Below are 15,862 nucleotides of genomic sequence, written 5' to 3'. Positions count from 1 at the left end.
AGGAATTTCGAATTTTGTGTTCTGATTACTTCCTCAGTACAGATTTCTAAAAAGGGAAATACTGGGTAGTCAGGGGTAGTTATTTCATACATTTCAGGATTCTATATTACTATAAGTCAATATGGCTTTTTAGATGTATATAACTACTGTGTTTAACAGTTAGGCTATTAGGATATAAATGGTAGACAACATTTATCTGGAGAAAAGTGCTAGTTATGATATTTTTAATAAACCATGCAGTTACCTTGACAACAAGCCAAGAGCAGTGAAAATCGTAGACTTTTAGAGTTTAAACCTTGGCAAGTCTTTTTGTACAACCTATGTTTTTATATATACAAAGTCATACAAAAGTTTGGGAGCAAAATCTGTGCTAGACTCTAAGATCCTAACTTAGAAATATAATACAAGCTTCCTTTATATATGGACAATATAAAAAAGTTAGAAAATGTTTTCTCAAAAGGCAGTAGGTCAAAAAGTTACTTACATTTGATGCTGGTACTTATGCTTACTGGAACTGAGCAGTCTACTGCAGCTGAAAAAAGAAAAATTAGCTGTCTAATAATATTCTTAATATTTGTAATTGATAATAAGTATCAAATGTGGAAATCACAAAGAGTTCCAGGTTTGCATTTCTTTGTTTGGTTTTTATTATACTTCTAGAGATGAAAAATACATTTGTGATAAAAAGCACACTGGTTGGGATTAATAGATGCTGTGGAAGAAAATATTTCTATTGCTTGAAAACACAGCAATAGAAACTTCAAAAAGAAACAGAGTAAAAAGAGACCAAAAAAAAGAACAAACAGAATCACTGATCTAACATAGCTGTATCATGCATCTTAACATATTTGTAATTGGAATCACACAACAGTTTTCAAAAAAAGAGAGACTTAAACTACCTGATCTTAAGGCTTTCTGTAATGTTATTAAGACAGTGTATTATTGGCATAAAAACAGGCGTATATATCAATGGAACTGAACACTAAGTCCAGAAATAGACCAAACATATGGTCAATTGATTTTTAAAAGGTGCCAAGGCAGTTCAGGAGGAAAATGATAATCAACTGAACAGATGATAATGGAATATTTGGATATCCACAGGCAAGAAATACATGATTTTTCTATCATACCATATACAAAAACTAACTCAAAATGGATCATAAACTGAAATTTAGGAGCTAAAACTATAAAACCTCTAGAAGAAAATATACAAGAAAATCTTCAGTGACCTAGGGTTAGGCAAAGATTTCTTTTTCCTAAATTTTATTTATTTTGTTGTTGTTGAGAATATACACAGAAAAACATACACCAATTCAACCATTTCTACTTGTACCATTTAGTGACACTGATTATATTCTTTGAGTTGTGCAACCATTCTCACCTTCCTTCCTCATTAACATCAACTCACTGCCCTCTAAGGTTCCCATCAAATCTTTCGAGTTACTGTTGTCAATCTGATGGCATATTAATCGTTCTTAAAATAACGTAATTCTCAAGGAAGGCACTTTTTACTAAAAACAAAAAAAAACAAACCTGTTGTCATGGAGTCAATTCCAACTCAAGGAAGACATTTTTTTTACTAGTTAAGAGAAATTATTATTTGGGTTTAAGAAGACTTTAAGGATATTTTTGGTTAAAGGTTTAAGGATCATCTGAGGGCAATAGTTTCAGGGGCTCACCCACCCTTCATGGGCTCCAGAAAGTCTGGAGTCCATGAGAATTTGAAATACTGTTATGCACTTTCTCCCTTTTGATCAGGATTCTTCTATGGAATGTTTGATTAAAATGTCCAGTAATGGTAGCCAGGCACCATCCAGTTCTTCTGGTCTCATGGCAAAGGACGCAGTTGTTTATGAAGGCAATTAGTGACACATTCCATATCCTCCTCCTAATCTGGACTCTCCTTCCTTTGTTGTTCCAGGTAAATACAGACCAACTGTGCCTTGGATGGCCGCTAGGCATAGATTTCTTAAACAGGATTAAAAAAGCACAAAATGTGAAAAAACTGAAAAGCTAAATTTTATTTCCTATGATTTCCATGGAAACCCTGGTGGCATAGTGGTTAAGTGCTATGGCTGCTAACCAAAGGGTCAGCAGTTCGAATCCGCCAGGCACTCCTTGGAAACTCTATGGGCAGTTCTGCTCTGTCCTATAGGGTCGCTATGAGTCGGAATCGACTCGACGGCACTGGGTTTGGTTTTTGGTTTATGATTTCCACGTCTCACAAAATATTTTTCTTTTGGTTTTTCAATCCTTTTACATATATAAATGACCGAATATTTTAAAACTTAAGCTCTTCAAATGAGAAAATAAATTTTAAATAGATATTACTGAAAAACTGGTAAAGTTCAAATAAGGTCTGTAGTTAATAGTACTGTATCAATATATTAATGTCCTGGCGCTCCCTGGAAACCCTATGGGGCAGTTCTACTACTCTGTCCTTTAGGGTCGCTGTGAGTCGGAATTGACAGCAATGGGTTTGGTGCTGGTTTTGGTAACTGTATATAAGATTTTACCATTAGAGGAAGATAAGTGAAGGGTGGAAACCCTAGTGGTGCAGTGGTTAAATGCTACAGCTGCTAACCAAGAGGTCAGCAGTTTGAGTCTGCCAAGAGCTCCTCGGAAACTCTATGGGGCAGTTCTACTCTGTCCTATAGGGTCGCTATGAGTCAGAATTGACTCGATGGCAGTAGGTTTTGCAATTCCACTCCTAGTTATTTACCCAAGTGACATGGAAACATACGTCCAAGGAGTGCATGTAAATGTTTATAGCAGCTTTATTGATAAGAGCCGAAAGTGAGTGAAAACAATCCAAATGTCTACAAACTGGGGAACGGATAAACAATTTGTTGTATATCTGTTGAAAGGAATACTACTGAGCAATAAGAATGAAGAAATACTGATCCACCTCAACAAACATGGATTAATCTCAAAAACATTATGCTAATTGAAAGAAGCAAGACCCAAAAGGATACATATTATGTGAGTCCAGCTATACGGAATTCTAGAAAAGGCAAAACTACAGTGATAAAAAGATCAGTGGCTGCCAGGGGCTGGCGGGAGGGAATTGAGCACAAAGTAATTGAGGGAACTTTTTGGGGTGGAAATATTCTATTACAGGAGCCAGGAAACTTCTTCTGTAAAGAGCCAGAGAGTAAATGCTTTTGTCTTTGTAGGGCAATATGGTCTCTGGTCACAGGCAGTCAAGTCTGCCTGTTAGTGCGAAAGCAGCCAGAGACAATATGTAAAAGAATAAATGTGGTTGTGCTCTAGTAAAATTTTTTTTTATTTATGGACAGTGAAATTTGAATTTCACATGTCACAAAATGTTGTTTTTCTTTTGATTTTTTCTAACCTTTTAAAAACATATAATACCATTCTTAGTTCATGAGCTGTAAAAAAACAGGTGGTGGGAGGATTTGGCCTGTATGTTGTCGTTAGCTGACCCCTACTTTATAGCATGATGGTGGTGGTGGTTATACAAATGTACACATTTGTCAAAACACTTAGCTGTACATTTAAAATGAGTGCATTTTACTGTATGTAAGTTATACTTCAATAACGCTGACAAAAAAGAAAAAATAGCAGATATCATCTTCTTTGTGCAACTTCTTTAGTGGATTCAAAAACAAAAATACAGTTTATAAAACTTTTATATTAAGATCAATATCTTGCCACAAAATAATATTAGGGATACCACAGATAAAGTAAAATAAGTATTACGTAGGTTCCAAATACAGTTAACCAAAACGGTATTCTGAAATTTGCTATGTATATAAAGTTAGTCAATAATTTTTTTTTGGGGGGGGGGAGGCAGTTACACTTTTTTTATTGTTGTTAAAAATATATATAACACATTTGCCAATTCAGTATTTTTCATGTGTACAATCCTGTGACACCAATTACATCAATCATGTTGTGCAACCATCACCAATATCTGCTGCCAAATTTTCCATTACCATAAACACACTGCTTCCTAAACAAGAGTCAACAGTTGTTAAACAACTGTACTTTATTTACTACACCAAAAACAAATCATTCTACATATAATACATTCATTCTTGCTACGGATTTATTCTAATGAGAAGCATAAAGTTAAAACTGGGTACAGAAAGTTCACTTCTGCACATTTTTACCTTTGGCAGAAAGGATTTTATTATAGTGAGCAGCCATGTGAGTCTTGACCAGGTGCAGAGTGTTTAATCTGAGAGAGGAGGAGTCAGTGCAAAAAGCTAAAAATGAAAACATATTTAATCATTATATATTTAAAATTAACATAAAAATCATCAAGAGATAAACAAGTTGCTGATAATACAACTCATTCTTAGAAAATGTTCTGAAACTCAATGACAAAGATACTGATGTTATAAATTCGTGATGCTGAATAATTCTAGCCTTAATCTTGCACTGATAGCTTCTGACGAGCAGTTGACCACTTGGTTTCAAACCTTTCCAAGAGTAAGATTTACAACCCTGAGAGTCCTGGGAAGAGATTCTAAAATATAATCTTTCATTACATTTACAAAACTGTTTCTTATTGACAGTACTCAAACGCAAGTAAAAATGTTTAGTCACTTACTTGATTGATTATAAAATAGTAATACTATTACTAATACTTGAACAATCCATTGAGTTTGGGAAAATACACAAACCTCAAACTCAAAATCCTATACAAAGATTCTATTCTGAGAGGCAAATTTCTAACTTTACACGTGAAAATAAGATCTCTTACAAATCAGTTTACTATATTCTTTTTGAAGTACTAGGACTACCTTAAGACAAGTACAATCACGTGGAAATTCCATGACACTGAACTCCTTGACCTCATCCAAACTACTTAAATCTTAGAAATAAAGAACTTACATATAATTTATAAATGTAACTATAATTTTTTAAAAATGGTTTTTGAGAATACATGCATGTGGTTAAAAAAATTAAATAGCAAAAAACGTACAGAGATTGAAAAATAAGTGACTTTCCCACTCTGATCCCTACTCTCCCATCCCAGAAGTATACCCTGCTACTTTTTTAATACATTTTTCCAGGGAAATTCTATGTATAAGACAAGCATATACAATAGTGATAGTGATGAGCTTGATGTTAGTACTATTACTATTGTCATTGTTGTTATGTACTGTTGAGTCAATTCTGGCTCATAGCGACTCCGTGTGACAGAGTAGAACTGCCCTATAAGTTTCCTAGGCTACGTTCTTTCTCCCATGGAGCTGCCTGGAGGGTTCAAACTGCCAACCTCTCAATTAGCAGCCAAGCGCTAACCATTGTACCACTAGGGATCCTTACTACTACTTACTTACTACTAGCACTATTACTAAAAACATTTGCTGATTGTTTACCATTTGCCGTGCATGTTTTCTAAGCTCCTTACATATATAAACTCATTTAGTCATTATTATCATTATTTAAGGACTCTGGTAGTACAGTGATCAAGAGCTCAGGCTGCTAGCCAACAGGCTGGCAGTTCAAGTCCTTGAAAACCCTATGGGGCAGAGTTCTACTCTGTCCTATAGGGCTGCTATGAGTCAGAATCGACTCAAAAGCAATGGTTATCATCATTTAACAGAAGTGGAAACTGAGGCACAGAGGTGTGAGTAAAGTGTTCAAGGTCACACAGCTAATAAAGGACGCAGTTTGGCCTCATGCTGATAACCAGTGTAACTATCTGCCTCTGAATGGTCATTCCTTAAAAGAAATGTTAGCAAACTTTACATATAGTTCCTCATCCTGTTTTTATTAATGTATATTTTAAATATAGTTTAAATTTTTTACTTAAAATTCTTTTTCAAAGGGAAGTTCACTATTCTGGTTCTAAGTGTATACATACTTTAATAGAAAAAATAAGTGAGATAACTGAAAACTGTGATCCTTCCTTCATATTTGGAGGTAACCAGTATCAAAGATTTTTCACATAAATAAGGAAAAAATTTTTTTCAATCATTTTGCTTACAAACCTATTGACTTATAATTTTTAAGCTATAATTATAAACATATATTTTAAATTCACGACATTAAAAATTTACTTTGAAGACTTTAAAATGTAAGACCATCACAAAAATACGCAGTAGACTTCCCTTTCATAGGTCCTAGAAATCCAACTGGATAGAGAGGCCCTTAAGTGTTTGCTGATACCAAATGCTTTATTCAAGCGTTCTCCTTCTCTGCACAGCTCTTCCTTTGCAGTGCTCCTGTCTGTAACACTTGCTAATCACCATTTTAGCAAGGAAGGCATGCCTTAAGCCAGGGTAGTCTGCCTGCAAAGAGAAGAGCCAGGCTGGAGCTGCAGCGGGGAGCAGGAGGCAGCCAAGCCCACATCCAGTGACACAATGATAGTTTAAAATGATGGACTCCTCAATTTTCTATTTCAAGAACTCCTATACTTATAGCTACTCTAACATTATATTATGCAGTCATGAAATCTAAAGTTCATATATTCATTATGTGAGGTTAATTTTTCATCATGTCATATAACTTGCAAATAAAGGAAACATATACTTAATCTGTTAACGAGCTGCCATTAAAACCAGTACCTCACTTACCATTACTTTTGGTGCTCAGGTGTCCCTTAAGTAGGCATGGTGGATCATATCTGGGGAGGACTTAACAACAAAACAACAATAAAAACCCCAAGAATTATTAGGGTAAATGAAACACAACTTCCACAAAAACAGTATCGAATGTTTAAAAAATAATAAACTGCATCTTTGATTAAACTACGAGTCATTTAAATTTTTATTCAATTGTATTACTAACCAGCACCGTTACACCAGACAGCACAAATTCTGCAGCCATAGATAAAAAGTTTTTTCTTTTAAGATAAAAAGTTACTTTCAAAATAGTCGTACCTTGAAACTCTAGTTTCGCCTGATAAAATGGTAAGTGCATCAACTATGTCATTGACATAACCTGACTGACTATCCTGTGTATCGCTGACCTACTGGCGTTTTCATTGATTTTGAGAAGATATGTATTAACTATTTCAGTCAATCACAGGCTAGTCTGTCCTTAAAAGTAATTTAAAGAGAGTAATCCTCTCACAAAGTGAATGAGAAATTATACCATAGAATATCTTGCTATGTAAAAAGTAAGTCAATCTAAAAGTCAGGATCAGAACTTAATGATTAAAAGATGTCTTAAGGTTCATCTAGTCCAATCAACTTACCTTTGCTTGGATCCTATCTAGATATCCTGTATTTAAAACCACGTCTAATAAAGGAAAACCCATTAGGCAGTGTCTCCTCTTTCAGACTACCTGCGCTATCACAAAATTAGATATATACCTCATCACAAAATAATTTTCCTCTCCAAAAAGTGACTGTGTTTTGAGGCGTAACCTCCAAAATAGAAAGGCTGAGTTAGAGTTAAATGAAATTTAACATGCAAAATATGAAGCGAATTATATCTCAATAACGCTATTTAAAAAAGTGAACAAGCTCTCATTCTTTTCCAAAATGAGAAGACAAACACTTCCAACAGCTATTAAGCCACTGCAGACTATGTGAATTACTCCTCAAATCTAGTCATCATCTTCCCAAATATTGTTATCTAATTCTTGGAAACTCAATGGGGCAGTTCTACTCCGTCCTATAGGGTCGCTATGAGTCGGAATCGACTCGAGGGCACTGGGTTTTGGTTAATTAGTAAACTGTTAACATTAACCTCCAATAAATTGTGTATAAAATAAAAGTGAGAGAAGGGAAAGAGAAGAAGACAATTGTTAGCGCACACCCTCTCATCAACAATGGTTGCAAAATCACGTTATGCAAAAAGGGAGGATGGCCACTTCAGATCACAAAATGCAGGATGACTATATTATTACATAACTGCCAAGTTACAGCATTACACAGCTGCCAAACCACTAAGAATCATGACCCAGGTAAGCTGACACACGTTAACCACCAAAGCTAGCATTCCTCTTGTCTCATATCTTGGTGTTTGTTACTGCCAGATGTACGTTGTTAATGTGTAAAATAGTTGGATAGTAGATTTTTACTACTGTCGTAAATGTGAGATGTTCGATAATGAGATAGTCAGTAAGTGAGAAAACAAACCCTTGCCATCGAGTAGATTCCAACTAATAGTGACGCTATAGGACAGCGCAGAACTGCTCCATAGGGTTTCCAAGGAGCTGCTGGTGGATTTGAACTACTGACCTTTTGGTTAGCAGCCAACCTCTTAACCACTGAGCCCCAGGGCTCTAAGTGAGGAGACCAAAAAAACCCGAAAACTATTGCTGTCAGTCGATTCCAACTCATACTGACCCAACAGGACAGAGTTGAACTGCCCCACAGGGGTTCCAAGGAGTGCCTGGTGGATCTGAATTGCTGACCAAGTGAGGAGAAGGTGTACATAAATACTGAGAAAAATCAAATCCCACAAATACAAAGATCAATTGCAATGAATCTACAGATTCATTTTAGTTTATTCCACTTCTCACACCAACTGAACGGAATCAATTCAGCTCAAATTCAACCACACATGCAGCACTTATCCTCTGACCCTAACCACCTGGAACTAGGTCAGACCTCAGAAGTTAAAAGGCACAGTCCTCTGGGCTGCCAAGTCTGCCCACAACTTCTGAGGCCAGTTGCAAGCTTGAAGACCCCATGACACCCTCACTTCTGACCTTCTTGCCACAAATTGAGGGTTTGCCCACTACCTCTTAAGGATGCCAAGCATAAGCTTGGGGTCCCCAGGGTCCTCCCACTTCTAACCTGCTGGCTCCCACTACTCCCTTGGGTTTGTCACTGGAATGACTCACAGAACTCACGGAAAGAACTATACTTACGATTACAGCCTTATTGTACCAAAACGATACAAATGAAGACACGTGTAGGGTGAGGTTTGGGAAATGTTCCCAGTGCAGAACTTCCATGTCCCCCAAAGGCATCAGCGCCTTTCACCCATGGAACTGTGGCCTCATTATATAAGCATGATAGAGTCACGTTTCCAACCCCGAGGCTGATGGACATCACAAGGTGGTCTTTCTGTTACCGATTTCACGGCATTGTGATCAGATGACATATTTTTCTTCTGCTCCATTCTCCCTCGCCTCTCATTTTTATATTTCCATTATGCATATGTTTGTGTACTTGATAGTGTCCCACGTCTCTAAGGCCCTGTTCATTTTTCTTCATTCTTTTTTCTGATTTTCAGATTGCATAATTTATATCAATCTGTCTTGAAGTTCACTGATTCTTTCCTCTGCCAGTTCAAATCGACTGGCGATAATTTTTCATTTTCATTGTACTTTTCCACTGTAGAATTTCCATTTGGCTTTTTCATAATTTCTGTTCCTTTACTGATATTCTCCATTTGATGAGACACTGTCATCATAGCTGGTTTTTACTTACTTAAGCATATTTCCTTTGGTTCTTTGAACATGTTTATAACGGCTTCTTTGAAGTCTTTCTTAAATCTGTTGAAGAGAGAAATAGACCATTCATCTGGGATCTCTCCCAGGCAGTTTCTGGTGCCTGCTGTTTTCTTTGCATGGGGCACATTTTCTTGTTTATTTGCATGTCTCATGATTTTTTTTTGTTGAAAATGTTATTTTGGGTAATATATTCAGCAATGGGTTTGATTTGGGTTTTTATATTGTAGCAACTATAGATACTGGTTCCCCTCCCTCCTCTCTGGGGCTTGTTTTTTGTTATTGTTCGCTTATTTATTTGTTTAGTGACTAGCCTAAAATATTTTAATGAAATCTATTTCCCCTGCAGGGTGAAGCCTCTGCTGTCACTCCTCAGAGCTGTGGGCACACAGTCATCCTGGGGTAGCTGGTTTTCACAAGGCTCTATTTCCCTGTCTCTCTGTTGTCTACCACATTTGGTATTACACTGAGATGTTATACTACTAACTGTCAGCTGATCGCTCTACTGTCTTCAGCAATGTCTTCGGGCCTAAATTGCTCCATAGTCTAAACTCATTGCCACCAGGTTGATTCTGACCCATAATGACCCTACAGGACAGAGCAGAACTGCCCCACAGGGTTTCCAAGGCTGTAATCTTTACGGAAGAAGACGGTCACATCTTTCTCCTATGGAGCAGCTGATGGGTTTGAACTGCTGACATTTTGGTTAGCTGCCAAGCGAGGCCAGTTTTGGGGGTTTGTTCTGGTTCAAGGAAGGTTATCACTAAGTCTTTCCCTGGTTCTTTCTGCAAAACAAGCTAGCCTAGAGTTTAGTTGCTTTCACAGAGTTACCAGCCTCTTCTCAATACCTTACTACCAAAGTCTCCATTTTTTTTCAGCATGTCCTTAGGCTTGAACTTCCCCACTCTTTGTTTCAAATAAAGTCAGTTCCTTCGGGGAGAGCTTCTAAGCTGTCTGGTTTGAGGTATTGCTTCTTCCCCGGGGTAAAACCCCTGAGCGCTGCACTGGGCCCTGGATGGGGGAGTAGCCTCTGGTGTTCTCAGTTTGCCTTTACTGATAAGCAACCACCACCCTATTAGCAGGCTGGGGTGAAGGCAGTTCGGTTCCCAACATTCTAGGCCTGCTGCACTTGAGGTGGACTCTCTGCCCTATGAGGCTATGTGGAAAAAGAGAGCCCCTGAATTTCTGCCTGTACTCATAGGAATTTAGCTCCTGCAAATCAGAGCTGGACGGGATGAGAAATGATGGTGGCCTGTCCCTCCCAGGGAGGTACCATAACCTTTGATTGGGAGCTGAGGGGAGAGGGAGCCCAATCTTTTTTGGCCATATTTGCCAGGAGTAGAGTAGCTAAGCTGGGGTAGTGGGGAAGGAGAAAGTAGGTTGTTGCTCAAGTCCCACAGACGCTTGCTGTTTTTATCGAGTTTTAGTAGATCTTCTTGAATACGTTTATTTGCTGTATAGCCTTAGCACAATTCCTGGAGATTTTAAAAGCTTTTTTTTTTTTTTTTTAATAAATAATTTTAACCAGTTATGCTTCCTTCGCTGCAGAGTGAGTCTGATGAGTTCCTCATGTTGCCATTCCAGAAGTGAAGCTGTTCACTTTTAAGAAGGTTAGCTACGTCTCTTTAGGTAGACACTGACTTGTTGTTGCAAGGAATTTAAATATATGTAGTACAATGCTTATGGAAGCAGAGCAGCCAAAGGATAGACCATGCCAGTTATTAAAGTATTTCCTCTCCAGCTCCAAATTCACCCTTCAATAGATGCTCTGCAATGATCCACAGAATTTCTTTAAGCAGTTCTCCTTTCTCAGTAGAGGGCACTGAAGGAGCACTCTAGGAGGAAGGGGCTCTCCTCTTCTTCTGAGCTGCTGACTGGTGGGTCAGCGTTTTAGGTGTGAGGACATCTGGTGGTGCTCTACCCTCAACCATGCTTCTAGAATGCGTGAGCAGAGGGAATCAAAGCAATAGTGCAGGCAGGCGCCTTGGAGCACGCAGTGTCTGTGTCAAAGTCAAACCCCACTGCCGCTGAGTGAATTCCTACTCATGGCGATCCTACATAAGGTGATCACAAGGCCAGGCTGGGCCCTTCCTGATCCAGAAGTTTATCCCACAACAATCTGATACTGCTGTTGTTGTTTCTTGTTAGGTGCTGTTGATTTCGACTCACTGCCACCTTATGTGACAGAAAAAGAACTGCCCCATGAGGTTTCCTAGGATCTGATACTACAGCCCTCCTGACGGTAACACCCCAGTGTCTCCATTCGCTCTGAATGCCTGTGCTTGCCTGCTCCCTGGAAGGCTGATTCCTGTTCATCCTCTGGCTTCGGCACCAGTGAATTCTCTGTCATCTAGTGGGCTGCAACTACACCTTCTCCAATGAGGTCTGAACCCCAGCCTTTGGGAAGAAGTTCCCCTTCCAAAATTGTCCTTTCTTGAGTATTCTCCCTTAGCCCTGAGGAACTACATGGAGTTTTCCTATACCTTAAAGTTACTCTTACTATATACAGTTTAAGAATTCTTTATATTAAAGTTCCCTTTTTAAAACCACTGTATTGTTTCTATTTCCTGATTAGACCCAGTCTGATACAGAGGTGGCATGGAATAGACTCAAACCCAATGCCAGGAAAGGCAATACCATCTTCGAACTATTTAATGACCCAAATCCTGTCTCTAAGATTCCAAGTCGATTCCAACTCAGAGCAACCCTATAGGACAGAGTAGAACTGCCCCACAGGGTTTCCAAGGCTGTAATCGTTATGGGAGCAGACTGCCACATCTTTCTCCCATGGAGCATCTGGTGGGTTCAAACCACTGACATTTCAGTTAGCAGCCAAGCACTTAACCAGAAGATCTTGGTAAGACAGTAAAATTCATCTGTATGTGAGAGCAGCCCAGTTCCCTATGCCATGGGATTTCAGTAAGGCAGCCAGAACTCTGCTGAGCAGAGCTGAAGGTGTTTCTAGTGGCAGGGTTTCCCAGGGATACTGGAAGTTTGGGAATCCCATAGATAAGTGTCTCTGTGGGATTAACATGATTTTATTTTTTTCAAACTACTTTCAGTTACCCTCACTAGTAGGTTGCTTCCTTTCCTCTTCTCCCCAAGGTCACTGATAATAGAAGGAATGGCAGATTGATATTTTCAAACTTTTTCCCCCTCTCCCAAGAGAAGCTGGAAAGAATACTTCATAGATTATCTAGTCCAAGTCCACCATTTTACAAATAGCTAAGCCTCAGGAAGGTAACTTGACTTGCTGAAGACTGTCTAGCTAGTTAGTAGCAAACAAGGGTTAGAATCAAAATTTATTGTGTTTCAGACTGGTACTCTTTATACTACGCCACTATTCAGAAGGTTTGCCTTACAAGGGAATGCCTAAAATGTGCCTGCTGTGAGAAAATGAAAAAGGAAAATTTTTTCCTTAGATGTTTTAATATTTGGTACTCTGAAAACATCAAAGGTAACTTTCCAATGAGATCTAAGCAATTTAGAAAGTCCAATATTTTCATTTAAAATTAAGTATTTTAGCTTTGGTTAAAATTATCTATGATTTCCTATTAATAATAATTGTTTATGGTATATGAAAACTGTCACAGATGTATATTACATTTATTTTAAAATTTCAATATCAATAATGCTTGATAGTACTATATATTATTTAAAAACCCGTTACCGTCCAGTGGATTCCAACTCACAGCTACCCTACAGGACAAGGTAGAACTGCCTCACAGGGTTTCCAAGGAACAGCTGGTGGATTCAAACTTCTAATCTTTTGGTTAGTAGCAGAGCTCTTAACCACTGTGCCACCAGGGCTCCATATATTATATAATATCACATATATAAATATATACCTATATACATATAAATATATATAATATAAAAAATATTTAATATAAAAAACCCCAAATCAAACTTGTTCCTGTCGAGTCGATTTTGACCCTATAGGACAGAGTACAACTGCCCCATAGGGTTTCCAAGGAGCACTTAGTAGATATGAACTGCCAACCTTTTGGTTAGCAGCTGAACTCTTAACTGCTGTGTCACCAGGGTTATAATATAAAAAAAAAATGACCTAATTAAATTACATTGGGTGTTATAGGAATATAAGTCTTGTTTTTACATTTTGACATGAACCTAATGTTAAAAATCATTCAATAAACAAATACTGAGAACTAATCAAGTATATACAGCCAGAATTCCCCTCAGAAGCAAGGATGGCAAGATTTTGTCTCACATACTATTGACATGTTATCAGCAGGGACTAGACCCTGGAGAAGGACATCATGCTTGGTAGAGTAGAAGGTCAGCAAAAAAGAGGAAGACCCTCAATGAGATGGATTGACACAATGGCTGCATCAATGGATTCAAGCAAAACAACGATTTTAAGGCTAGATCAGGACCGGGCAGTGTTTTTAGTTCCATTGTACATAGGATTGCTATGAGTCGGAACCAACTTGATGGCACCTAACAACAACCAACTATAATATACTCTACATTCTACATACATCCTTCTTCATGCCCCCAACCCACCCATGAGACAGTAAGTAAAGGCACGGGCTCTGGGGTTTAACATGCCTCACCTGGATTCAAAGCCAATTCTGTCACTTACTGTGTGAACTTGGACAAGTTATTTATGATCTTTTGTTTTAGTTTATTCCCTGTGAAATGAGGGTAATACCTACCTAACGAGATGCTTTTGTGGATTAAATGAGAAAACTTGGGTGTAGTTCCTGCTACACAGGAGGGGCTTAATAAATTTTTAGTTTATGTTGTAAAAGTTCTGAAAACCTAAAAGACATTTTGGGTTGCTTTTTCTGAAAATTACACCGGTGTAGTGTCAGAATATACAGAATATATAGTTTGTTGGTCACTATGAGTCACAATCGGCTTGATGCCAATGAGTTTTTTGGGTTTGGGGGTCTTACATTCCAACAGCACTTATTTTTATCAATGATTACATCATAAACGCACAGTCATACCAAAGCAAGATTTACTTCAAGGAACCACCAAGCATCTTGGTTTAAAGGTACAGACAAAAATACTGATGGGGGGGTGGGTGTCTGGAAACAATCTTATTTGGCTTTAGGAAAGAACGCTACTTGCTCAGAGTGAGATGCAAATTATTTGGCTTGGGTCCACTCATAGAGATTTAAGGTTATATGGCCCCAGCGGTTCCGCTTGACCCAGAAAGTGCTCAGTCAAGGACAGGTGTACATAGCAGTATGGATTAGTGTTTTGCTACTAAAAATGTAGTCCGGAGAACAGCAACAGTGGCACCACCTGGAAGCTTACTACAAACGCGGCATCTCAGCCTCCCTCCGCACCCCCAACCAGACCTACAGAACGCTATCTGCATTTTAACATGACTCCCAAGGGATTCCTGTACGCAACAGTTAGAGAAGCTCGGGGTTAGGCAATAGTTTGGGGGAGGGATTTAGGTTACAGAATGGAAGGTTTCTATTTACTGAATACTTAGAACGCGCCAGATTTATATGCACCATGTGCACTTAATGCTCAAGAGCCCTATGACACGGGCGTTCCGCCTCCGGAGGGCAGCGGGCTTCATTGTGGGCCCAGGGAGGTCTGACCCCAGAGATCACACTCGGGTCCTCCACCTCGGAGCTACCGAGGTGACCAAGGCTGCACGACCCCGAGTTCAGGGACGGAACTCCTCAAGTCCCGGCGTCAAATTCAGAGCAAGAAAGCCGATCTGCGAGCCCGGGCGGCAGGGCCTCCTAGGCGCGACTTGCAGCTTGCGCCAACGCTCGGGTCAACACCGGTGACTAAACCCGGACCGGGAGCCGGAGGCCGCCCGCGAGAACTGCCCTTTACCTCTCCGGCTGCCGTTCATGGTCTTAGATCCTCGTGCGGCCGCCGTGGGGACAGCCGGAGCCCCTCAGTCCTTCCCGGGGCCGGGCCCAGCCCTGGACTCCCAGTCAGCCCCACCCTCGCCGGGAGCAGAAGATGGGAAAAGGGGTGCCGGCCGGGGGCGGCAGCCGCCAGGAGATGGTCTCCAGGCCGGTTGCTAAGGGCCCGTTCCGCGGCGTCGGGATTGTGACGTCACGGCGCAGGGGACGTTCGCTCCCGCAGCCCCGCCCCCGCGCGGTATCCAGAGGAAGAAGGTGAGCAGATGGAGGGGAGGTGAGGGGAGGGGCGGGGAGGGAGGATAGGGGCGGGGCGGGGCGGGAGGATAGGGGCGGGGCGGGGCGGGGCGGGGCGGGGCGGGGCGGGGCGGGGCGGGGCGGGGCGGGGCCAGTGCCCCAAAGGCAAGTCGGCTGCTCTGCGAACCTCCTGGTGGTACACAGTGGCCTCCTGGCAGGAGCCAAGTCACCAGCACCTGCCAGGCCTTGTCCCTGCAGGAGGAAGGGGAAGAGAAGGAGGTCTCATCTGGTATGCACGTCTCCTGGGTCCCGGAAAAAAAGTGAAAAGCAAATGTTAGCTATAGTCAGGGTGACATTTAGCCAGTTCCAAATAATT

At 40.0% G+C, this 15,862-nt stretch overlaps 1 protein-coding gene across 2 annotated transcripts in view; it reads right to left on the bottom strand.

Moving 5' to 3' along the window:
* The window catches only part of SPATA7 (spermatogenesis associated 7), a 35,829-nt gene extending 20,399 nt beyond the window's left edge, over window positions 1-15,430 (bottom strand). For both annotated transcript variants that reach the window (XM_049897419.1, XM_049897420.1), the window contains exons 1-4: window positions 15,218-15,430; window positions 6,555-6,614; window positions 4,137-4,232; window positions 485-532 (exon numbers count right to left, since the gene is read on the bottom strand). In XM_049897419.1, the coding sequence (XP_049753376.1) occupies window positions 485-532; window positions 4,137-4,232; window positions 6,555-6,614; window positions 15,218-15,236 (223 nt within the window). In that variant the 5' untranslated portion in view covers window positions 15,237-15,430. The remainder of the gene's footprint in view (window positions 1-484; window positions 533-4,136; window positions 4,233-6,554; window positions 6,615-15,217) is intronic.
* Window positions 15,431-15,862: the final 432 nt, after the last annotated feature.

This window comes from Elephas maximus, chromosome 10 (assembly GCF_024166365.1).
Source record: "Elephas maximus indicus isolate mEleMax1 chromosome 10, mEleMax1 primary haplotype, whole genome shotgun sequence".
Classification (NCBI taxonomy): Eukaryota; Metazoa; Chordata; class Mammalia; order Proboscidea; family Elephantidae; genus Elephas; species Elephas maximus.
This window is presented reverse-complemented; position numbering and strand designations above follow the sequence as displayed.